The sequence below is a fragment of the Dermochelys coriacea genome, chromosome 6, assembly GCF_009764565.3.
Source record: "Dermochelys coriacea isolate rDerCor1 chromosome 6, rDerCor1.pri.v4, whole genome shotgun sequence".
In the NCBI taxonomy this organism is placed as follows: Eukaryota; Metazoa; Chordata; order Testudines; family Dermochelyidae; genus Dermochelys; species Dermochelys coriacea.
In genome coordinates, this window is record NC_050073.1 from 88,142,857 (window position 1) to 88,168,184 (window position 25,328).

Genomic DNA, 25,328 nt, shown 5'->3' on the forward strand with positions numbered 1-25,328 from the left:
TTCTGATCAAATTTTCCTTAACTCCATCTCATATTTCCTTGGTCCACCCTAAATAACTCATATCTTTTGGTGGTTCCTGCTTTCAGATTTTTATAAACAGTTAGCTAATATTTGGACAACACTTCAAAACATTAGAAGTGGGAGTCTGGACTTTTGGTTACTATTACGTGTGCCTACTGCTGTACTTAGTGAGCTTGGCCCCATAATCTTTTGGAGCCTTACTACCCATCTGCAAAGTGGGCATTATAATCTCCTATATTCATTGAACTCCTATGTTGCAAGATGTTATACAAGTGCAAAGTTATTAGGTGCCTTAGTTGGTGTTTCAGAGTAGCAGCCGTGTTAGTCTGTATTCGCAAAAAGAAAAGGAGTACTTGTGGCACCTTAGAGACTAACAAATTTATTAGAGCATAAGCTTTCGTGAGCTACAGCTCACTTCATCGGATGCATTACGATGAAGTGAGCTGTAGCTCACGAAAGCTTATGCTCTAATAAATTTGTTAGTCTCTAAGGTGCCACAAGTACTCCTTTTCTTTTTAGTTGGTGTTGCTTAACTGGATATATGATATTTGACTTTTTGTGTTAAATAAGCTGAAAAGTGATTTTTTGCCGCTTCACAGTAGCCCCTTGGTAGGCAAGGAAGGGGCCAAATGGGGTGGCTGTAAAAATAAGAAAGAAAGTCCTTTATTCCACTTTAGCTGGGAAGGTGGTTGTGGATGCTTCAGAAATATGGGAAGACACCCATTTTTAGGAAAAATGGCAGCTGGCTGATGCATGGTAGTTCATCTAAACAATGCTTCTGCGTCCTCACTTCTTTCAATTGTCTTATGTCAAAATATTCTGACCAAATGGTGGTGAATAAGTTCCATTCTGAATATATAGCAGATGCATCTTTGCCGTTCCTCTAATTCTCTAAGAGTTTAAAATATTTCTCTAAAGCTGTCTCAACTGATAGGACACTGATTTCCAGTCCAGTTGTTCAAAAATGAATATTTCAACATGATAAAAGTATCTTTCCCCTCACTGATAACCCCAATGTTAGTGAGCTAAGCTGGAAAACAAAACAAGCAACCACCCTAAATTTCTAGTTGTGAACTGATCATTTTACCTAAGACTAGATTCAATAAGAAGTGGAGACCACTTGAGAAGTGGGTGAAATTATTTGGCAATGCAGGGAATCATCTTATTTCTGAAAATAAAATTGATGTCTTTATCACCACTCTTTACGGGACACTACAAATGTCACACTGTGACAAGGCTGATTCAGCATAAGTTGGAAGTAGTGCTGCCAGTCATGATTGAAATTCAGTGGCAGAACTATCTGTAGCTCAGGCCTGAGGTACTTCGGCAGATTTGGCTACTGGAGCTGGCTTTCTTCTTTGTAGATAGCAATGCATTCTTAAAAGTGGCAAGCCCATTAAAAAGAATTTAGGAAGTTATGGATTTTTTTTTTCCTATGCATCTTGTTTGTCTTACTATTGCAATCAGCTTTTCTAGTATATTAGACTACTCCTATAATCTTTCCTCATTTTCCAAGGCTCAGGCTTGTGATTTAGATCAACCCCCATTTAAATGGTGCCACTTGTGGTAGACAATAGGTAATGCCTTCAGTCTTGAACAAATAACCACACTGTGGTATCCAGCCTTTCAAACTGATGTTAAAAAGACAATGTTGGCTGCTGGACTCAAGTTGTGGGAGGGGAGGGGAGCAGCATCCAGTTAAATTCAAGTTCACAAGTTCCCAAGGCAGTTGGGCTCAAGTGTTCTGGAAAGGGTATGATGGGCTCCTGAAACTAAGTATTTAATTTTCTTTAAAAAGAAAAGGAGTACTTGTGGCACCTTGGAGACGAACAAATTTATTTGAGCATAAGCTTTCATGAGCTACAGCTCACTTGATTGGATGCATTCAGTGGAAAATACAGTGGCGATATTTATATACATAGAGAACATGAAACAATGGGTGTTTCCATACATACTGTAACAAGAGAGGATCACTTAAGGTGAGCTATTACCAGCAGGAAAGCCAGAAGAGTACCCAGAAGTCACCTACTACAGGACAGACCCAACGAAGAAAATAACAGAACGCCTTCAGCCCCCAACTAAAGCCTCACCAACGCATCATCAAGGATCTACAACCTATCCTGAAGGACGACCCATCACTCTCACAGATCTTGGCAGACAGGCCAGTCCTTGCTTACAGACAGCTCCCCAACCTGAAGCAAATACTCACCAGCAACCACACAACAGAACCACTACCCCAGGACCTTATCCTTGGAACAAAGCCCATTCCAAGGATAACTGTAATAATGATAATGATAATTCCATGAGATATTCCATGTGATAATTCCAACTGTGTCCACATATCTATTCAGGGGACACCATCATAGGACCTAACCATATCAGCCACACTATCAGAGGCTCCTTCACCTGCACATCTACCAATGTGATATGCCATCATGTGCCAGCAATGCCCCTCTGCCATGTACATTGGTCAAACTGGACAGTCTCTATGTAAAAGAATAAATGGACACAAATCAGACGTCAAGAATTGTAACATTTAAAAAGCAGTTGGAGAACACTTCAATCTCTTTGGTCACTCTATTACAGACCTAAAAGTTGCAATTCTTCAACAAAAAAACTTCAAAAACAGACCCCAATGAGAGACTGCTGAATTGGAATTAATTTGCAAACTGGATACAATTAAATTAGGCTTGAATAGAGACTGGGAGTAGATGGGTCACTACACAAAGTAAAACTATTTCCCCATGTTTATTCCCCCCTCCTCCCCCCACTGTTCCTCAGATGTTCTTGTCAACTGCTGGAAATGGCCCACCTTGATCATCACTAGAAAAGGTCCCCTCCTGCTGGTAATAGCTCACCTTAAGTGATCACTCTTTACAGTGTGTTTGGTAACACCCATTGTTTCACGTTCTGTATGTATATAAATCTCCCCACTGTATTTTCTACTGAATGCATCCGATGAAGTGAGCTATAGCTCACGAAAGCTTATGCTCAAATAAATGTTAGTCTCTAAAGGTGCCACAAGTACTCCTTTTCTTTTTGCGACTACAGACTAACATGGCTGCTACTCTGAAACCTGTCATTATGCAAGGCACTAATTTTCTGTAGTGAACTAAGGATCTTTACCATGAAAAACTTTGTAAGAGGGTGTTGTAACAATGTATATGGAGTACTTTGTCAGTGTATTGAGCTACATTTTATTTTGTATTTGGTGGCTAGGATAAAGAAACAGGATTTCACAAAGGCTTTTGCTGGGTTGGATTCTCTTCAGAAGAAGGCCTTCACAATGCATTACAGAAGGAATCCCATATCCTAGAAGGAGTCAAGGTAACAGCTTGTTTTAAATGAATACTTTATTTTATAAAAGAAACTGAACTCTTACCTCCTTTGAGTAGACCAGGGGTGCTGAGGTGTGTTGCGTGTGCCTCTCCCAACACAAGTTGGATGAACCATCTAAACACTCCAATAGAAGTAATGTAAAATTGACAACTGTAACACTTCCCAACCTATAACTACTGAGAACTTTCTCTGAAGTTATCCCAAACCTCTTTTCCAGATAGTGTGACTAAGTAGACTCTGCAGTGTCTCTTGAAAGTCAAATTTCCCTCATATTGGACTAAAGGGAAGAAAACAAATTCAGGAGTAGAGGGCTGTCCAAGATGGCCTTGAATTCAACCCACAGCTATATAAACTTAGGGACAGTCTATATCAGTGGCCCCAAACTTTTGAGGGTTGCAGCCCCCCTTACCCTGTCTGCACCTGGTTGGGAGCTGGGCCGCACCTCAGTGTGGGTGGATGTGGATGGGGAAGGGGGTGGAGGCTGGGGCCATAAGTGGGGGTGGATCTGGGAGAAGAGCTGAGCTACAGCCAGGCTGTAGTGGGGGCTGGCAGCTGGGCCTGTGGCTGGAAACAGGGCCAGGCTGGGGTCAGGCGTGGGGCTGGGAGCCCTGTCTCTGTGTAATGTTCCTCAGTTTGGGGATCTTTGGTCTATATGAACATATCACTTGAAGTCAAGTAATGAGGTAAATAGGAACAGAGATGAATATATGCAAGACCTGAGCTGTAAAGGGATTTAAACTTACAACCAACACCTTAAATTTCAGTGGAGATTACATGGGAGTCAGTGAAGGCTGTAGAGCACAGGTGTCATTCATGTAACCACAACTAAAAAGGCAGCTGTATTCTGCATTTCTAAGAGTTTGAGTGGCCTTAAAGGATATATATACACACACTGTAATTTAATTAAACACCTGCAGCTGCCCCATACCAGCTGACTTTGGGCATGCAGGACTTAGGCTACATAACTGTTTAACAGCTGTGAAGATGCTTGGACTGGAATTCAGGCTCTGGCATAGTTTTCCCTGGCAAGGTCCTAGAACCCAAGCTCCAGTACAAATGTTTGCAGTTAAACAGCTGTGTAGCAAGAGCCCCAGGTCAGCTGGCATAGGCCCGCTGCAGGTGTTTAATTGCAGTGTAGACATAGTTGAAGTAGTCTCATGTAAAGCATATTGCATGCATTCATACTGAAGGTCAAAGATCTGGATGACACTCCACATCAATCAAGGACTTTCTAGCCAAGTACAGAAGGGCTAGAAGGTGGTGGTTTGGGCCACTAAGGTAGCTGGAAATCCAGCACATGAGGATTCAGTAGAAGCCTTATGTCAGAGTAGCAGCCATGTTAGTCTATATTCGCAAATAGAAAAGCAGTACTTGTGGCCCTTTAGAGACTAACAAATTTATTTGAGCATAAGCTTTCGTGAGCTACAGCATCCAATGAAGTGAGCTGTGGCTCACGAAAGCTTATGCTCAAATAGATTTGTTAGTCTCTAAGGTGCCACAAATACTCTTTTTAGTAGAAGCCTTCGGTTTTGTATCAAAGGGTAGGCATACTCCCTTACCTGAATTGTTCATTTCTTGTGCAATTCAGTATATCACCTCTTATGTCCACTTTGAATGTATTGGCTCAGTGCCCCAAAACCTGGGTGGATAAATGCTAGAGTCAGACAACCAAGTTGTCCAGGTTTGATGCAACAGCTTTAGAGTAAAGTGATGGCGGTAGAGCCCAACCACTTACTGTCTCCTCTAGTGGCCTCAGTCACAGGAGTAACAAAACACTGGCCCCTTCAGTCAGTGATTGCCCCAAACTACTCCATCCTTTCATGGGGACTCATTTCCTTCCATAACTAGGCCTTTTGACAGTATTGTCTGGACACTTTCCCTACAATAACCATGGATGGTTGGGTAATTTATTTTTTAAAAAAATCCCAATGAGAGGTGTAGTGTTTAAGGATGAGATCTTAAATGCATAGCTTGGAAAGTCCAAACCCCCCCACCAAGCTTCAGCTGATCCTGATTGCTTTCACCTGTAATACCTACCCTTACTAAAATAATAGAACTAATAAAATATCTAGAGGCTAGAGCAATAAGCAGCCTAGATCTAAGGAACCAGTCAATGCAAATTATTTTAGTCTGAACTTTTTACCTGCTGTTACAACTGATTAAAAGATAGTTCTTATAAATTAAAGATGTATTTGACAGTATTTTCATTGTTACCCACAGTTGTTTTCAGTAACAGAGTTAAAAACAACATTCACCTGTACTACCTAGTTTTAACTCACTGAATTTCAAGTTAGTTTCCTTTTAGTGACAATTTTAGTTGACAAACACAATTTTTACAATATTGCAAAATTAAGGATAAAGGGAAGTGGTAGAAGAATTTAGACTTTGGAGGAGTAATTACACTTAGTTGTGGGGAGAGGATGTCAGGGATTTACTGGGTTCAAATCTTTGCATCTTCATTAAAGAACAAGAAGAGTCTAGACAACAGGATAATAAACTTGGTAAAAGGGAGTTTGTTTTTCCCTTCACTGATATTGCTAAGTAGTTCTGTAAGAAATGCTGAGTTCTCATGTAAAAGCTAGTTATGAAGATATGTCAAGCTTTTTCCTCCCTGTAGAAGCAGTTTATCCCATTTAATCCTAGACAGTTACTTTCCACTAGTTTTGTGTGTAGTTCTGGGGAAGCTATTAAGATTTTTCTCCTGCAGGGCAGCAGCTATTTCTAACTTTCTTGTTGGAAGCCTCGTATCTATACTTATGGCTCCTGCAACTGCAAGTGTAGTGGAACAAAATACCTTCTGAGAGCATCTGTCCCAGAGTGAGATCAGTGTGGATGGAGGATATTAAGTCAGTTGTCTACTGTTTAAGTTGAAGTTTCAATTGTGGTTTAAATAGCTGCTTTCATTATTTCAGCTCCAGGTTCGACGGCAGAAACCCAGAAGTTTTCGAAGTCAATATGCAAATGAAGGAGTAGCTGACATAAGTTAGCAGCAGCAGGAGACTTTATTTCACTAACATGTAAAGAAAGTCTAAAATAAACATTACTGAGGGGGAAGTGTGAGTGTCTTTGACTTTAAAACAGAATCCAGCTGTCTCCTCCTGCTGCGGCTGTATTGTTTATATTTGAGCTGAGAGGGGAACAGTGAATCGTAAGAACTCTATCCTACAGTCTCCCCCAAATTCCATTTATTACAGCATAAGCAGGGGGTTAGCTATATACACAAGGAGAACTATGATATGAAGTAAAAGCTTTGCTAGTTTAAAAACAAAAAACTAAAGCTCTAGGCAAGGGTATCTTACCCGGAGATGCTCGGACAGAGTTCTTGTGAGTACTGATAGGGCACAGGGGAGTAGCATAGCTAAAGCCCTGCATAAAGATAATATGGCCCTGAATGGTCCAAAACAATCTTTCCCCTCCCCTGTTCTCCAGGGGTGGTTTTCCTGGTTAGAACTTAGAAGAATCATTATGCCCATCTGTCTACACTGCACAGAACTGCTAAATTGCTTCATATATGACCATCCACTGTACACTCCTGCTGATAGATTAAAAATGTCATGAGCATGGAGTCCCAGTTTATAGTCCATTCTTGGTACTCAGTTAGGCCTGTCCATTCATTCCTTCCTCCTCTTCTTGCCCTCATGCTCATGTTCTTTAGGGCGGCTACTATCAGAGGGCCTCTTAGAACCACCGTGCTGTTTGGCTTCCTCCAAGAACTTGTCCAGACCAAAGGGATCTTCCTCAAACTGAACGGGTCCCTCTCTGCCCCTCTGTCTACGGTCTGAGCCAGAAAATTCCTTATCAGGAACAAACCTGCAGCAGAAGAAAGATGATGTTCAGTCCAGATTGTTCTAAATGGCATAGGAAGAGATTGAGTTTCTCCTGTTTTCTTACCTGTTAGTCTTTATTCGAGCCTCTAAGTCATCACCATACATGTCTTTGTCCACATTTTTACTAGGTCTGTAGATGTTCTGTGCCGTGTCTTTACCGCTTCTCCAAGGCTGGTCGTAGACATTGTAAATTTCATCCTCTCCTCCAGCAAAGCCACTGTCCATACCCTGAAAAGGAGAAGAGAATGGATAATGCATGAGGTACTAATCCAAGTAGGATATGTGAGTTTTCAAAAGCTCAGTGAGGAAATATTAAGCTGATGAATTACAGGGAGGTACAATATATAATGTCTACTGATCATGAACTCTCAGTGCTACAAACATCTGCTGTGCAAAGGACATTTCTATCCTCCCAGCAAGAAACAGGAAAGAGCACCTGCATTTTAATATACAAGGATTATTTCAACCTGCCCTGCAGAGAAGCTGTTTAACATGCCACACCAGTTTTAAACTGGGACTAAAGCAAGTGAAAATACTTTTAATGTTGTAATAAAAGTAACAGCAAGCTTAAAAAAAAATAAAATACCCAGGAGTCCTAGAACTCAAGTAAAGAGGAAAAGCCTGCTTTTTCAGCTTTTTGCACATTTATTTTCCTACAGTCAATTTTCCTTCTTCCTATGGATCTTTCAAAAGAAGTGAGAATAGAAAAAATGATTGTAAAGTCACTTGGCAGGAAGACAAAGGGGCACATGGAATTCTTTCGATTAACTATACTTCACTGATAGTGTTGAGTTCAAAGTCCAGTTGGGACACTTAAATAAAACTTACTGCAAGTGAATCATTTGAGAAGTATTTTCAATATGAGCAGTAAAACATGGAGTTGCAGTCTGCCAATTTCAAGTTACTATTAACTTCCTGTTCCTAATCCATGTCTTTACCATATGCCTCCTTGTCTCAGTAGCACATTTCTTTATGTATTCAGTGAAAATGAAGTTCCTTCATTCCCCTGACAGGGCCATCACCCATCTAAGTATTTAGAGACTATCCAATCACTTTAATATCTCAGTACTAAATGAAAGGGAATCAGAACAGCTAGCTGAAGTGGCTCCTGCTCTGTCTTGCAACATGTCTCTGTCTGCCTTCAGAGCTTTCCTCTGTACATCCAGCAGAAAGGGGTCACTAATTCTCTACAATGGACTGTCCCTAAAAAGGGATGAGATGGCCCAGCATTCACCTTTTAGAAATAAACACAAGTGTGAAGGGGTCTCATTTCTCTACCTTGCTCTGGTTGAAAAGCCTCTGGTCATATTGGACCTCATTGGATGTCCGAGGGTTGGGAACACCCAGGGCAATAACTTCGCTGATATCTCTGTTCTCATTTCTCTGCAGCTTTGACCTGAGTTAAAGATGTAACAAAATCAACATTGTTCATTTGGAAGATCAAAATTATTAAAGTTAAGATTAAAAATCATGACCTGCTGCTAGAGCAATGATTAAGACAGTTTCCATCAGAAGCTGGATTTTAACCCCAAAACTTCCCTTTTTAGGCTGAAGATTAACATGTGGTCTCTTGGCACAGGAGACATTTTGGGGAAGTCATGTTTTAGTTGGGGGAAGGCCTTTGAGTTTGCTTTTCCATTGTTTAACATCACATCAAATTGGTTGGGGTTTAGAAGCCTCTATATCTGTTTTCAATCAGAACCAGTACAGAAGATAATCTTAGGAGGTTGGGTGGTTAATTTCAGAGCCGATCACCACAAAAATTTCGAAGTGCAAGCTCTGTGAAGTCTTTGGGAGCTTAAAAATTGGTCTGGGCAAACACACAGGCTTAGCCTGAAGAGTTTAAACTTATTAAATTCAAACAAAATAGTTCAGTGAACTGAAACCACATACCAGGGGTGAAATCCTGGCCCTGCTGAAGTCAACAGCAGGTTTCCAATTGACCTGGGGTCAGAATTTCATCCCAACTGAGACTTTACATGGTTCCTAGGCTCTATATCACTCAAACTTTGCTTCACAACTAAATTCCTCAGCATGCATGCAGAATTTATAAATGCCTTCAGAAAAATGGTTCTGGTTCAGGGTATATACATACGTTTGAGAGCTCTTTGAGTTAAATAGCTTCTGATTAAGAAAACTAGATTCCATGGCTAAGTGCCATACTAACTACTACAAATCTTTCACTATTTGCAAGTATGTCTACACTACAACTAAAAGCCCAGAGCTGGTCCATCCCAGCTGATTCAGGCTCCCAGGGCTGCAGCCTGAGCACTTGGATCCTCCCACATCTCAGAGTCCTAGAGCCTGGGCTCCAGCTCAAAACTAGATGTCAACACTGCAATTAAATAGCCCCTGAGTCCAAATCAGCTGGTACAGGCCAAATGCAGGTTTTTAGTGTTAGTTTCCAGGATGTGCACGTTGATCTTAAGGAACTGAATTTCCATGAAGTTACAAGATTTGCAGACATTTTGAGGGACTTAAGTTGTGTGATCTAAACATCTACTTCAGGAACTTCTACACACTACTGGCAATACCAATAAAGCTTTTAAAATCCTGTAACAAAGTGAGGAAAGAATACCAGTGAAGCCCTCACACAAATACAGGTCACCCAAACTTGGCCCATGGGTAGAAATTTCTTTACTGTTATTTCCACTGCCTAGGAAGGGAGTTGCATGAATACAGCAATTAGATAAGCTGTTCTTCCTGACTCACCTTTTGTCAGGGGCTGCTCTGGAAAGATTCCTGTCATGTTGTCTCTCTTTGCGCCGGTCATGCCTGATTTCGTCCCTCTCTCTAGCTTCTCCATCCTCTGTACATACACATTTAAGATTGTTGATTATAGTCAGCTACTTGTTATTTGATAGAGTTAAACTGGTCATCACTGAAGTAACTGAAGTCAGTGTTGCGTTACAGAAAATGAAGGGCTCTACCACTTTTTAAATCAGATGTTTAACAGAAAGTGAAAAAGCAGATTTAAAAACATCCCTTTCTAATGACATTGAAAGCATTTCTCTAACACCTGGGCTTGACAAGATAGATGGGGAATGCAGTCTGTCTGAACCATGTTTTCTTGGCTTTCAGGGATTTAAGTTAAATCCTCAAGGGATATTTTTCTCTCTGCAACGCCTGGGGATTAACACCTGGCAAATCCCATGGAAGTTAAAGGGTGTCATAGGTCCCCAATGTGCTACAGAAGAGTTATGCTTTGAAGTGTTACTAAAATTAGGTTTTAGAATCAAAGAACAAATCCTGGTATGCACGCACTTCCAGCTATAGGGAAGAGTATCCAACAACTGAGTGGATTTATCACCAGACAGTATGTCTGCTCTTTGTAGCTGGTACCTGGATCTTTGACATAATATTTCAATCTAGAGCATACAGCTGTTCCAGTACTTGGGATTCAGTTTAGTAACTAACAGGTCTACTGTGTAGTGTGAAGTAAAGCCTGCAGTTTTGTTTAAAATAAGCCTAGTTAGAGGACTGCAAAAAAAAAAAAAAAAACTTGTCTGATCCTCTAAGATTTAAAAAAAGCTCATTTATGCTTTGTAAAGTCAGATTCGTTCTTGGCCTGTGACTGTCTTGTTGTGCGTTGGCATAAATATGTAACTCAGTTATAGTCCTGTGAAAAGAATCAGAATGGAAATATCGGCACACTCTTGACAATAGAAGTGAATTAGTTTGTTTTCCCACCGCCCAAATCTCTCACTGCCCCATCCCCTCCTTTAAGTCAAGGCTTCCCTCTACAAATCCATAAAAGCTGCTCCTTGTTGTGGTCAGAGTGCATCTCTAGCTTTCTGAAGAACCTCCCCTGTAGCATTCACTGACATGGGAGCTTGGGGCTCAAAAATCAAACTGCACTCCCACTAACTAGTTGAGTTGACTCAAGGTCACTCAAGACATGAGAAGCATTTGCTGTGCTTAGCAATTGCAGTTTGGGTTTAGTTAACATACGCTCTCATATTCTTCCAACTAGTTTAAAGGGTTCAAACGAACATGAAAGCAACTTTAATATCCTGACAAGATTTCTTGCGGGGAAGGAGAGGAGGGATGTACCTTTCTCAGCATGGGTTTTGATCCCAGCTCGCCTCTCTCGGGCTTTCTGGGCCATTTCTCTGAGCTTTTCCTCATGCTTTTCCTTTTCTTTCTGTGCCATCTTTCTCTCCACCTGGGCACGCATCTCCACAGCCTCACGAGCCTGCATGAGATTAAAAACACTTGTTAATACGCTGGTGGGACATGGGATGCAAGGAGAGCAACAGCTATGAAGCTGCCCACTAAACAGCCTTTTTTTCCCCCCCCGATAGGAATCGGATTGTAAACATGAAACAAAACCAGGTAGCCATATAGCTTAGCAGCTAAGACTAAGAAAAGAGCCACAAGCTCCCTGGAGACCAGTCCATGCTGACCTTTTGATTTAAATATCTTGATGATACGACTTTTATGTCTCATGTCAGCCCAAGAGGAAGATGGAGTAGAAAGCTACAACTTCACTCACTTGATTTTTCCCAAGGAAATAACAATACACAGAAGAAAATAATTAAACCAACTACAACAACACTGAGATTAAACAACAGCCTGACCTTTCTGTCAGCAATGTAGAGAGCCTCAGCCAGCTTGGCAAAGTTTTCATTAATATGAACAGTCTGCAGTCCTCTGCCATCTGCAGCCAGACGCTTGTCTAATGGAATGGTGTAACCCTAAAGTGAAAACAGACAGACACTTCATCACCAGAAAGAAATGTGGAATACTGAACAAGAAAATCAAAATCTTTACCCATCGTTAATATGCTTCAGTGGACTTGCTTTTCATGCATTTGCATAATTATGCTGGAGAATACAAGCCGAGTCTCCAGTCTCCTTTTTTCCACAAGGATCATCTGTTTTTTCAACTAGCATCTTTACTGGGATGCGAGTGATCATCTTCAATTGATACATTTCAGCTCTTGACTGTGTTAGACTTGGGACACACTGTTTCTGTTGGTAGCCAGTTTTAAAATCTGTGTTTAAAAGCTGATTTCTCTGAATTGTTTTTAATACATATAAAACATTAGTCACCAGTACTCTGTGTCCCCAGGAGACGAGGCTCCCAGTGAGGCTGAGAGATAGGGTCTGCCTCCACTTCAAAAATGCAAGTCTATGGATATTGCAGGTATTTTGGGAGATATTTAAGACAGGCTTCTATGAAGTTTTTGATTAACGGGGGTTTAAGCAGTTTTAACCTAAAACTGGAGCCTCTAATCACTGTCAAGCACAGTTAAACAGTTGCATTTGGGTAGGAAAAAGTACCACGGCATGTTGCTTTTCCTGCCTCCTTCATTTGGAATTTCTGCACAGCAGCAACTTTGAGAGAATGGTCAGAATTGTCACTGAAATTTTATTAGTATCTCCTGCAAACACTGATCTCCTGACAGAAGTAGTGGGACCCTCTATAGTTCCTGCTGACTGGCACAACACATACATCCCCTGACGGGGAATAATTTAGTCAAATTGGAGATGGAAAATTCACTAGTTTTGGAAGGCATAATTGAGAACTATCTGGAGAGTCTGAGTGAGTGTAAAGAAATCCACTCTGTCCTCTGATGCCACTTTCCCCTTTTATCAGTTTAATTGACTTTCACAGAGAACCCAGAGGTTTGGTTTCAAATTCCATACTGCAACATTATGGGGATTTTATTAAATACCATTTCTTCTCTCAACACATATAATCTCTTCCATGAAGTAATATATTCCCCATCAGCTCTGTGCTCCTGTCATCTTGACACTCCTAATAAATAGGAGAGAGAAAAACCGAGCTCTACAACTGTTCTCCATTCTGAAAGCAGCCAGTTTACTGAGCTCTAGAGGTTTCAAATCAGTATTTTTCAGGCTCCAGATCATTCACAGAAGTCTCCCAGCAGGAAGCAATATTAAAGGCTGAGTTTATGACAACTTAATTACCTTTGCATTTTTCCAGTTTGAAATGCATGGAGGAATTTTCCACTCTTGTTGCTCTTTCACAGTCATCTGAATTGAGAGAATGGACAAGGGATGGGGGGGGAGAAGAGAAGACTTTTTTTAGATTTATACCAGTAAGGAAAATTCTCCACTTCTCTCTCAAAAAGACAGCTAGGAAAGTATTGGGACAATTCAGAAAGCAAAGGTTCTTTGTAAAGAAATAGCAAGATGCCAGGTCACTGTTCCATGATGAGCTATAGCCAACATCCTGGAATCCATGACTGGACAAGAGTGTCCCTTGGGAAGGAGCAGAGAAGTCACTGAGCCCTACAAAAGATGGCAACCATCAACACAACACCCAAAGTTGTATCCTGCTCTCTTCCTCTCTGGACTGGCTATCCAAAGGAAGGGTGGTAAAAGACAACACCAGTTGAGGCAACCATGCTGCAACTAAGAGAGAAGAGACCAACCCTCTTCCTCACATGCAAATGTTCTTAAATTACATGTCATCATCAAAGACACCAGTTAATATCAGTTTAGATCCAAACTAAGACCAAATCATGTGAGCTAAAGGTTTTAGGAAGGTGTGAAAATCCTTCTCTAAAGCAATTTGAGGATGCTCAAATCGCTCCAATGCTCACTAGTTTGCATGTGGATGTATACATGTCTCTCTTTATGAATTACAAACTGTTCTCCAAAGTGGACACTAAACCTCTAAGTGAGTTACTGAAACAGTAAAAGATATCTGGGTTAACCAGTATTGTTCTAAAGCTCTTATAAGTCTGGGATTTTATAAGTCATTCTGTGCCTGTGCCAGACTGCCAGAAAGATGCAGGCATTGGATTAAAGTGGGGAGGGGAATATATTAAACAAACCAAGCTTAACAAAAATTTTTGAACAGTGACGGTTAATGGGAGAAAAAGCCAAAAGGGATGCTATGAGAAATTATTTTAAGAGTTATATTTTCCTAAAACCGAAACAGGCAATAGCCTTTGCCTCTTAGACACTGAATTAAACTGTTCAAGTCAAAATGCATGATACCTTGCAAGGGGGAAACTGGGTGACCTGGCTGAAGGACTGAGTCAAGAATTTTTTGGGGGGCAGGAGGGATAGCTTAGTTGTTTGAGCATTGGCCTGCTAAAGCCAGGGTTGTGAGTTCAATCCTTGAGGGGCCATTTAGGGATCTGGGGCAAAAATTGGGGATTGGTCCTGCTTTGAGCAGGGGGTTGGACTAGATGACCTCCTGAGGTCCCTTCCAACCCGATATTCTATGATTCTATGAAAAGGCACGTCTCCCGTTAAGCTTCCTGTAAAACTTTAAGACAACTGTTTTACATAACTTGCTCATAATTAAATTACTAAATGTAGTAACTGACTAGCCAGATAAATTGAACCATTGACTTGTACCCTCAATTTGACCATTGTATTATACCTTTATAAAAATTATAAAGTTAGCTGGTGACATTTCACTTGAACTTATTTGTTACTGCTTGCTTAATCTTTTAATAAGTTTATAAGAGATTAATTGAACTAGTTTATTTCTCAAAACTTCAGCACTGATTAAGTAACCTGCATATGAAAAAGGTAATATCATTAATCATTCCTGAGCCCATATTCTATTTTAATTACTTAAAATAATGCCCTGTTATTCCTACACACTGCAAGAAACAAACACAGCAGGCTGGTCAAAGAGGAGTATTGATATGCTAAATGTAGAGCCTCACCCAACCCTCCAAGCTGCAGAGAGTCACAGCAATGTGATCCTTTGTAAAACAAGTGGGGAATTTAAATCAACGTCTGTGAAGGTATATAGGAAAATAAACCTTCAACACTGCCCAGACACAGAATTTTACATTTCACACTAAATTAATCACCTAGCAACACATCTTAAGGCAGAGGAAAGGAGAAAAAGCACCACAGGTAGCAGCTAGATATCAACAGAGTGGAGTTTGAGAACACATGCTAGAAGCCAGACCAGAAAATAGCAGCTACATTCAATACCTTTCTGCTGGGGGAGTGCATTACAGGAGCAGGAGGAGAAGGTGGCCCACGAGGAATTTTCTTGTTAATCCTGAAAGATAAAGCATAATGTGATCAATAGGCAGTGGGAAAATGTGCTTATCAAAATCCTCTACTTGCTATGAAAAATTCCAGGTACTCACTTGAATCTTGGAGGTTCCATAGGGTCCTTCTGCATCTCCACCATTCGAATAACCCTCTGTTTTGCTCCAGAGTTGAAGGCCACACCCTGCTGAGATGGTGTGTATCTGAAGAAAGCAGTTGAGATACATTCAATTCTCTATACACTGCCAGCTCATCCTTCCTCATTTAACTGCTCTGCATTTCAGTTTTGTTCACACCAATTTTTTTAAATGCTCTTCAACACCAGAATGCACAGATGTAATTAGATATTCATTCAGCATTTGAACTGCCCCTTTTCAGGCTATAGTGTTATAGTGTCCTGTTTCTGCAACAGGACAGAGTATAACATTTAAGTTACAAACTAGAAGGATGAGAAGAGTTTTATCTAGTCAGATGCCATAGTACATGCTCATAGACATTGTTGGACTACTCACTGGCTGTGGCCCAGAAAAGTTAATATACTTGCAGAAGTATGCTCTGAATTGACCCAAACCCTGGTTTGGAGGTTTCTTGTGGCTGCAGCTGAGATTCCTTCTAAATAAAGACTAATCTTCTAGTTCAGAATTGCTTTAGAGTTGGTCACACTATGTAAAGGGAGAGCCTGGTTATAAAGACCTTATTTTGAATGGAAACACAGACATCATGGTCAGTTTCCCTAGCACACTGTGCCCTCTGTAATGCAACTAATATTACATTCCATTAAAATGCAATAACCTCTTAAAATGTTTTAACTTCTGGTGTGAAGACAATCAACATGGTTCAAACTAACTCGTCATTAATAACGAAGTCTACATTTCTTGAATTAGTTTCCTCCTGCAAAGGAGTAAGCTTAAAAAAAGAGGAGCCTCCTCCTAAAAATCAAAGCATGCTCTTACTAACCAATTCTACACAAAAGGATTATATACTCTAACTCGGTCCATACCGGATGTACTGAGCAGGAGCTAGTTTGTCGGCTGCTCGGACTGGCATGGCTGCTGCAACTTTCTGGGAGACCGATTTCTCAAGGGCTGCTCTTGTTTTTTCAGTTAGCTGTAATCAGGAAAATAATGTCAAGTGCCATAACAAAAGATGCAAAAAATAGAATGTAGCTCCAATTGCTAAGTGCATCAATGCATACAGTACCTCTTTCACTGCTTCCTCATCAGGTCTTTGCAGGTCGGGGTCATCCACATTCATAACCTCTTTAGGTACCAGATCTGTATATTTGCTGTAAATTACCTGAAAACATAATTGATCAGTGCTGTGAAACAGGAATAGATGGAAATGCACCATTCCTCAAGTAGATATTTCAGAAGATAGATTATCCTTTGATAGTATTTAGCATTTATATAGCAATCATTCAGCTTCCAGGTACACCACAGTAATCAGGATTTCTCAAAAAACAAATAAAATAGGGAAGTAGTATCGCCCCCATTTTACAGATGGAAAAACTTGAGGCAGAGAAGTGACTTGCCCTAAGTCACATAGCAAACTGCCATTAAAGCTGGGATTAGAATTAATGAATTCATGGCTCCCAGTTCCACGCTCTGACAATGCATTTCCTTTTTTTGGGATCCCCCAGCAAAGCTAGAAAACCCAGATTTATATATAAATTTTCATGAACAAGGGAAACTCAACTCAAACGGCTATCCTGCTTTTATACCTTACATCATCATCTTCCCTACCTCCTTGAAATTGTTAAATATTTGACAGATTTCTTGTTTTTCTCAGCATGACTAATTCAGTCCTCCCACACACAATTATTAAATCTTAAGCCCCAATAAGAATAATATAGGGAAGGAGTGTTACTGAAAGGTTCATACGGAAGGGAAAAAAAAAACAAAAAAACATTGCACCTAGAATTAGGATTTTACATCTGCCTCAACAAGTAATATCAGAAAATCCTGGCTCAAAGGGTTAAAATCTCTCAATAGCTATTCTTGCAAGTAGAAAGATGGAATAAACTGCTCCTAATAGCGTATGCCTAACTATAAAACTGACCTGTAGCCTCAGCGCTAAATAAGCAGTAAATGGCTCGTGTGTGCTACTTATCCACATCTCCAAAATTAATAATCCCTTAAATGAGCACCACTATTCCAGCATCTCACAAAGCCAAGTGAAGGACATCTGAAGAACAGTATTCCTCTTTGGTAATTAACTATAAAACCCAAGAGCCTCACTGCATGAAGAACCAAGCACATCAAAGGAGCTCAGAATATTCTTAGAGACAAGAGAATCATAGAATCATAGAATATCAGGGTTGGAAGGGACCCCAGAAGGTCATCTAGTCCAACCCCCTGCTCAAAGCAGGACCAAGTCCCAGTTAAATCATCCCAGCCAGGGCTTTGTCAAGCCTGACCTTAAAAACCTCTAAGGAAGGAGATTCTACCACCTCCCTAGGTAACGCATTCCAGTGTTTCACCACCCTCTTAGTGAAAAAGTTTTTCCTAATATCCAATCTAAACCTCCCCCATTGCAACTTGAGACCATTACTCCTCGTTCTGTCATCTGCTACCATTGAGAACAGTCTAGAGCCATCCTCTTTGAAACCCCCTTTCAGGTAGTTGAAAGCAGCTATCAAATCCCCCCTCATTCTTCTCTTCTGCAGACTAAACAATCCCAGCTCCCTCAGCCTCTCCTCATAAGTCATGTGCTCTAGACCCCTAATCATTTTTGTTGCCCTTCGTTGTACTCTTTCCAATTTATCCACATCCTTCCTGTAGTGTGGGGCCCAAAACTGGACACAGTACTCCAGATGAGGCCTCACCAGTGTCGAATAGAGGGGAACGATCACGTCCCTCGATCTGCTCGCTATGCCCCTACTTATACAACCCAAAATGCCATTGGCCTTCTTGGCAACAAGGGCACACTGCTGACTCATATCCAGCTTCTCGTCCACTGTCACCCCTAGGTCCTTTTCCGCAGAACTGCTGCCGAGCCATTCGGTCCCTAGTCTGTAGCGGTGCATTGGATTCTTCCATCCTAAGTGCAGGACCCTGCATTTATCCTTATTGAACCTCATTAGATTTCTTTTGGCCCAATCCTCCAATTTGTCTAGGTCCTTCTGTATCCTATCCCTCCCCTCCAGCGTATCTACCACTCCTCCCAGTTTAGTATCATCTGCAAATTTGCTGAGAGTGCAATCCACACCATCCTCCAGATCATTTATGAAGATATTGAACAAAACGGGCCCCAGGACCGACCCCTGGGGCACTCCACTTGACACCGGCTGCCAACTAGACATGGAGCCATTGATCACTACCCGTTGAGCCCGACAATCTAGCCAGCTTTCTACCCACCTTATAGTGCATTCATCCAGCCCATACTTCCTTAACTTGCTGACAAGAATGCTGTGGGAGACCGTGTCAAAAGCTTTGCTAAAGTCAAGAAACAATACATCCACTGCTTTCCCTTCATCCACAGAACCAGTAATCTCATCATAAAAGGCGATTAGATTAGTCAGGCATGACCTTCCCTTGGTGAATCCATGCTGACTGTTCCTGATCACTTTCCTCTCCTCTAAGTGCTTCAGGATTGATTCTTTGAGGACCTGCTCCATGATTTTTCCAGGGACTGAGGTGAGGCTGACCGGCCTGTAGTTCCCAGGATCCTCCTTCTTCCCTTTTTTAAAGATGGGCACTACATTAGCCTTTTTCCAGTCATCCGGGACTTCCCCCGTTCGCCACGAGTTTTCAAAGATAATGGCCAAGGGCTCTGCAATCACAGCCGCCAATTCCCTCAGCACTCTCGGCTGCAATTCGTCCGGCCCCATGGACTTGTGCACGTCCAGCTTTTCTAAATAGTCCCTAACCACCTCTATCTCTACAGAGGGCTGGCCATCTCTTCCCCATTTTGTGTTGCCCAGCACAGCAGTCTGGGAGCTGACCTTGTTAGTGAAAACAGAGGCAAAAAAAGCATTGAGTACATTAGCTTTTTCCACATCCTCTGTCACTAGCTTGCCTCCCTCATTCAGTAAGGGGCCCACACTTTCCTTGGCTTTCTTCTTGTTGCCAACATACCTGAAGAAACCCTTCTTGTTACTCTTGACATCTCTTGCTAGCTGCAGCTCCAGGTGCGATTTGGCCCTCCTGATATCTTTCCTACATGCCCGAGCAATATTTTTATACTCTTCCCTGGTCATATGTCCAACCTTCCACTTCTTGTAAGCTTCTTTTTTATGTTTAAGATCCGCTAGGATTTCACCATTAAGCCAAGCTGGTCGCCTGCCATATTTACTATTCTTTCGACTCATCGGGATGGTTTGTCCCTGTAACCTCAACAGGGATTCCTTGAAATACAGCCAGCTCTCCTGGACTCCCTTCCCTTTCATGTTAGTCCCCCAGGGGATCCTGGCCATCTGTTCCCTGAGGGAGTCAAAGTCTGCTTTCCTGAAGTCCAGGGTCCGTATCCTGCTGCTTACCTTTCTTCCCTGCGTCAGGATCCTGAACTCAACCAACTCATGGTCACTGCCTCCCAGATTCCCATCCACTTTTGCTTCCCCCACTAATTCTACCCGGTTTGTGAGCAGCAGGTCAAGAAAAGCGCTCCCCCTAGTTGGCTCCCCTAGCACTTGCACCAAGAAATTGTCCCCTACGCTTTCCAAAAACTTCCTGGATTGTCTATGCACCGCTGTATTGCTCTCCCAGCAGATATCAGGAAAATTAAAGTCACCCATGAGAATCAGGGCATGCGATCTAGTAGCTTCCGTGAGTTGCCGGAAGAAAGCCTCATCCACCTCATCCCCCTGGTCCGGTGGTCTATAGCAGACTCCCACCATGACATCACTCTTGTTGCACACACTTCTAAACTTAATCCAGAGACACTCAGGTTTTTCCACAGTTTCGTACCGGAGCTCTGAGCAGTCATACTGCTCCCTTACATACAGTGCTACTCCCCCACCTTTTCTGCCCTGCCTGTCCTTCCTGAACAGTTTATAACCATCCATGACTGTACTCCAGTCATGTGAGTTATCCCACCAAGTCTCTGTTATTCCAATCACGTCATAATTCCTTGACATCACCAGGACCTCCAGTTCTCCCTGCTTGTTTCCAAGGCTTTGTGCATTTGTATATAAGCACTTGAGATAACCTGTTGATCGCCCCTCATTCCCAGTATGAGGCAGGAGCCCTCCCCTCACAGACCTTCCTGCCTGTGCTTCCTCCCGGTATCCCGCTTTCCCACTTACCTCAGGGCTACAGGAGTTATCTCAAAATTACAATATACCTCTGTCAGGTGATTGGAGCACAAATGAGCTTTGTGAACTAAATCCACAACTCATTACCCACTAAACAGACATTCTACTTGTGTGCAAAGTGACAGCAAAGTGGATGCAACGTGGAGATTAGTCTGACATTAGTGGCGATAACCAATATTCCCACCACCTTCAAAAACAAAAAAAAAAAGGACAAGTATCTTATAAATTTTAATTGGACTGCTTGTTTGATTATGAGGATGAAGGAAAGTCAGGTAAGAGATTCATTGCTATTGGGCTTTAGCATTTCCATTTTGAAATTACTTCAATGTGGAGTGATCAATCTAGTCAGAAATCAACTTATTGGTCCCACTGAAAGATTCCTTCTGCAGACTGGGGCAGCCTTAACAGGCAGAGACTAAATGTTTATGTGCTATGGTGCTATCGGAAGAGACTGCTCTCTGATCTTCCTATATCGGAAAGCACTTCACCTAGCAGTAGAATCTGATCATACATTCTTAGGGCTTGTCTACACTTACATTTTAAAGAGCTCTAACTTGCTGGCTCAGAGGTGTGAAAAATCACCCCCCTGAGCGGAGCAAGTCTGAGCGCTTTAAAGCGCTAGTGTAGACAGGCTCTGAGCTAATCCCCTTGTAGAGGTGGATTACCAGGAGCACTGGGAGAGCTCTCTCCCAGCGCTCATGCGCAACCACACTTGCACTTCAAAGCCCTGCCACGGAAGCGTTCCCACGACAGCTCTTTGAAGTTTCCACTGTAGCCATGCCCTTAGAATCCCATAAGACCAGGCTTATACGGAGAACTTTCTTGCCTGCAACTTGTCACATTGCAACTGTTTAAATATTTTTTCAACAATATGTTTGATTCTGTATATCCAAAGTGGCTCTATACAGAGCTTTATCAACTACATATGTAAAGTAAGGATTACTTGCCTGCCACTGAAATGCAGCCATCTACAGGATAGAATGTGGTAACCCCAACACTACAAAACAGATTTTTCCATTTTGTTCTATGACATAAGTGACTAACTTCAAAAATCTTCCCTGCACTTCAACTGGAGAAGGCACCATCTATTTATCCAAGTTGGTATTCATGTCACTCCACAAAGACCCAGGATTAACCCCACTTCTCAAGAAAAGCTTTATCAAAAGAGGTGGATACTACTCTGATATGTATAATGAACTATTTCACAAATTATTAGGTCTATTCTATTCATGTTTTCATACCATAGCCATCACTGCGATATCAGAGTTCTTTTATCAACATGACTAGCACTGCTGACAAGTGGCGCTCTCTCTCTCTCTTCCCCCGGCCCCCACTCCCTCAGGAGACAACTATATGTGGCTTTATTTTAAATGCATGTTGTGTTATGTGTTTCCATTAGTGAAAGCAAGAATTAAGAAGAGCGTCTTCTACTTCAAATGGAAGATGGTGAGGTTTATGGTGGTTCTTACATCACACGGGAGTTTGTTCCACAGTGTTGGCCCAGCCCTCAAGAAAGCTCCATCTCCTGCAGACTAACTTTATCCTTGCAGTAGACAGTTCCACTGTGTCCAAGGAGTGCAGCTGCCAAATGTGGTCCTTGTCCTGGAGTTTTAAGTATCCTAGGCCCTGATCGTTAAGTGTCGTAAAGAAAAAAGACCAAGACCTTGAATGTGATGCAATATTCTAGGGAGCCAGTATAGTAAGTAGAAGATGGGCTTGCTATGCTCATAGTCGCCAATGTTGAGGAGACGTATCACTGCATTTTATACTAGTGGTAGTTTCTTGAGGTCTGACAGTTTGAGCTACAATAGTGCAATCTACTTGGGCATTAATAAAGAGATAACATCCAGGCTGTGTCATCATCTGCCAAGACAGTCTCCTAGCCAGCTGAAGAATGCAGAGGAGTTACTCTCAGATGCTGCTATGTGGGAATTTAGCATCAGAGAGGTATGCAGGAACACTCTTGAGCTACAGAATTTGACCAGTTCAGGTCAGCTAGGGGAGACTGTAGCATGGTTGCAAACTTCTCAAAATACTTTCTTCTCTGTATCAGCCTTTTTGAGGTAGAACTTCAACCAACTGTTCTTCATCTATGATCTGATTTTTGTCAAGCACTGGTCTAACTTAGCAACAGTGGTGTGGTTATATGTTGTAACAGATAGACAGAGCCATCTCATTTGCTCCCTTGCTACAAGGCATGCAGAAGAGAAGCATGCAAGTTCTGTAAAAATAGCCTTTGAGAAGCAATGTCAGTGAAAGGCAGCTAAGTAGTATTAACCTCCAACTCCACATACTATCATCCGCTCCTCCACGCAGAGCCACTCTACTGGAAAGAGGCTAATTCTGCCATGGTAAGGGTAGACTTTGGGGACAGCTGCCCTATAATGCAAGTCCCCCTAATATGGAAGCATAACACTAGCCTCAACAAGACACGTAAATCAGTGATGTTCCAAGAAGCATTAAATTATGCTGTATGCCATCTGAATTCCATCACAAGCCACATGGGCAGAGTTGGTATTGGAATAAGCTCTGGCAATACAGGAACCAGGTGTGCTATTATGGATATCTGGTTTAGGATCCACAAAGTCAGGTCTGGATTTATCTGTAAATGCCTGGCTAGTATCCATTTATCAGGCTGCTTCTGCAGAGGTGATGTATCAAATCTTCAAGTACCCACAAGCCCAGCATTTTTCCATGGAAGTTCCTTGTATTCGGTATTTTTTATATGGAAAGGAAACATAGGAGGCAAATAGCGGAAGTGATGGAAGTTGCTGGTAAGCCACCTAGATACAAGGGTTGTAGTGATAAACCTGTTTGGTGGCAGCAGTCTCCTTTACAGAAAGGCCAACTATTTAATTCAAATTTGAGACAATCCATAGGCTGTAGAAAAAGCAAAATAACCTATGTTCCTAGCCCAGACAAATAAGGAGCTCATGAAGCGATCCCAGTTAGATCCAGAACACCTGGTGGGCCAATTTATAAATATCTGTTCTTCTTCAGCCATAGGTACTGAGATCTGAAGAATATCTGAATTATATGTATAGTCCAGGCTATTAAAGATTCTATAGTCAATCTCATTCATAGTCCATAATCACAAAAGTTAGATCTGTAAAATCCACTTGAGGTCACCCAATTCACAGCAGGCCAATGAAGAATCATTCCACATACCATACTTGCTAATGCTCTCTCATCTCCTTTAAAACATCTAGCAATGAGGCTTGTCACTTCCATAGTAGACTATTCCACGATGTTGTTCATTTTCCTAAGACAGAATCTAAGTTTTCCTTTTCTTTATTTCATCTCTTAGTCCTAGTTATGTTAGACTATACCACCATAAAATAATTCCTCACTTCCCTAAGTGTTTACATTCAAATATCTGTAGGTGGAGTCAGCATGGTCCAGATTCAGAGCACAGGACTGGGATCCAGGAATTTCTTCATTCTAATCCTGGCTCTGCCACTAACACACTGCCTAGCCTCAGGCAAGTTACTTACCCACTCTCTAGCTCCATATACTCATTTTTTAGCTAGGAACACCACTTACCTTCCTCACTGGAGGCTACGTGTATAAAGTTAAAGTTGGCACAAATCTTTGAAGATTTAAAGTGTTTAGTATCTTCCCCTTACCCCCACTAGTCACTGCTTAGCCATGCTACACATTGTTGTATTATAAATCTCTAGCCCTATTAGTAGCTATGTTCCAATTCTTGTGGCATCCCAATGGAAGTCTTGTTCACAACTCAGCATACTGCCATTGCCATTATGTACTTTTATTCCTTCGAATCACTTTCAGTCCACATGAGAGTTCAGAGCAAAACTGATTTTAGCCCATGTTTCAAATATGCTGTAGTAGGGTGATGTCATGAAGATACACAATACATTTATTTATTCATTTATTAAACATATATAATTGATTGGGTTTTCAATTTATTTAAATGACTGTAAGTTTGTCTCAGGCATCACACTTTGACAGTTGCATAATAAACTTCAGATAAGTGTAAAAGTAAAAAAAAAGTTAAAAAATCTAATTTGAGTTTTTAAAAAGTTAATGATTTTTAACCATCCTAGTGTTCTGAATAAGGAAATTTTCACCGCTGAAAGTCTGAGTCACTGTCACATTCATTGGGCACTTGAGACTTTTAGAAAGCTACACCCCTTCCCCATCTACCTTGGGGTTTTGAACAGCACTCATCCCTGTAAAACATAAGTGTTCCTCCTAGTGCTTAAGTTTTCATAGGGAGCTCCATCAATCCAGGAAGAATCTTGAGTTCCTGAACAATTATCCATATCAATATCTCAATGATTCTAAACTAAAAAAGCCATCTGTGCTCAGTTCTTTCTTTTCAGATTTCCTTTAGGTTACTCTGGAGAGAGATGAGTAGTTACCGTGGAAAGTAAATGGTCAAACATTTGGTCTAGTCGAACCTCACTAATTCTCCTATTCCCACGCCTGTTTAAGGAAAATGAAAGCTTTGATGTAGTCTATGATCCAATCCACCCTCTCTGAAATATGGGCTCCTGACAGTGAGCTTGAGAGTTTGTATAAATGGTCTTCTAAATGTCAATTAGGACACCACAATACCCAATTTAGCCATTTCCTTTTAGGAATCACTACTACAGATACAGCAGCCAAATCTGTCCCCATTGAAGTCAATGGTAGTTTTATCACTGACTTCAGTGGGAGCAGGTCTGGGCCCAGAGTCTTACAATATGGCAATTTTAAGTCAGCAACACTGCCCACCCCATATTGCAATGCAATGGAAGTTGCAATAACAAAATAAAACTCCAATGCAAAAGGGTTAAAACATGAAGACTATTAAAAAAAAAGTCAATGTTACTGTGACACTGGATTACCAGATGCCAACTCATGCCAAGGCCCTAAGCCTCACAAATG

At 41.4% G+C, this 25,328-nt stretch overlaps 2 protein-coding genes across 2 annotated transcripts in view; one reads left to right on the forward strand and one right to left on the reverse strand.

Moving 5' to 3' along the window:
• Nucleotides 1–6,410, forward strand: part of LOC119856715 (SRA stem-loop interacting RNA binding protein) — a 7,345-nt gene extending 935 nt beyond the window's left edge. The window contains exons 3-4 of the mRNA XM_038404643.2: nucleotides 3,241–3,348; nucleotides 6,273–6,410. Of these exons, the coding sequence (XP_038260571.1) occupies nucleotides 3,241–3,348; nucleotides 6,273–6,347 (183 nt within the window). The 3' untranslated portion in view covers nucleotides 6,348–6,410. The remainder of the gene's footprint in view (nucleotides 1–3,240; nucleotides 3,349–6,272) is intronic.
• SNW1 (SNW domain containing 1) overlaps nucleotides 6,344–25,328 on the reverse strand; it is a 24,552-nt gene continuing 5,567 nt past the window's right edge. Inside the window, exons 4-14 of the mRNA XM_038404641.2 lie at nucleotides 16,385–16,480; nucleotides 16,185–16,291; nucleotides 15,283–15,387; nucleotides 15,122–15,191; nucleotides 13,124–13,189; nucleotides 11,768–11,884; nucleotides 11,241–11,382; nucleotides 9,900–9,996; nucleotides 8,466–8,583; nucleotides 7,252–7,415; nucleotides 6,344–7,170 (exon numbers count right to left, since the gene is read on the reverse strand). Of these exons, the coding sequence (XP_038260569.1) occupies nucleotides 6,972–7,170; nucleotides 7,252–7,415; nucleotides 8,466–8,583; nucleotides 9,900–9,996; nucleotides 11,241–11,382; nucleotides 11,768–11,884; nucleotides 13,124–13,189; nucleotides 15,122–15,191; nucleotides 15,283–15,387; nucleotides 16,185–16,291; nucleotides 16,385–16,480 (1,281 nt within the window). The 3' untranslated portion in view covers nucleotides 6,344–6,971. The remainder of the gene's footprint in view (nucleotides 7,171–7,251; nucleotides 7,416–8,465; nucleotides 8,584–9,899; nucleotides 9,997–11,240; nucleotides 11,383–11,767; nucleotides 11,885–13,123; nucleotides 13,190–15,121; nucleotides 15,192–15,282; nucleotides 15,388–16,184; nucleotides 16,292–16,384; nucleotides 16,481–25,328) is intronic.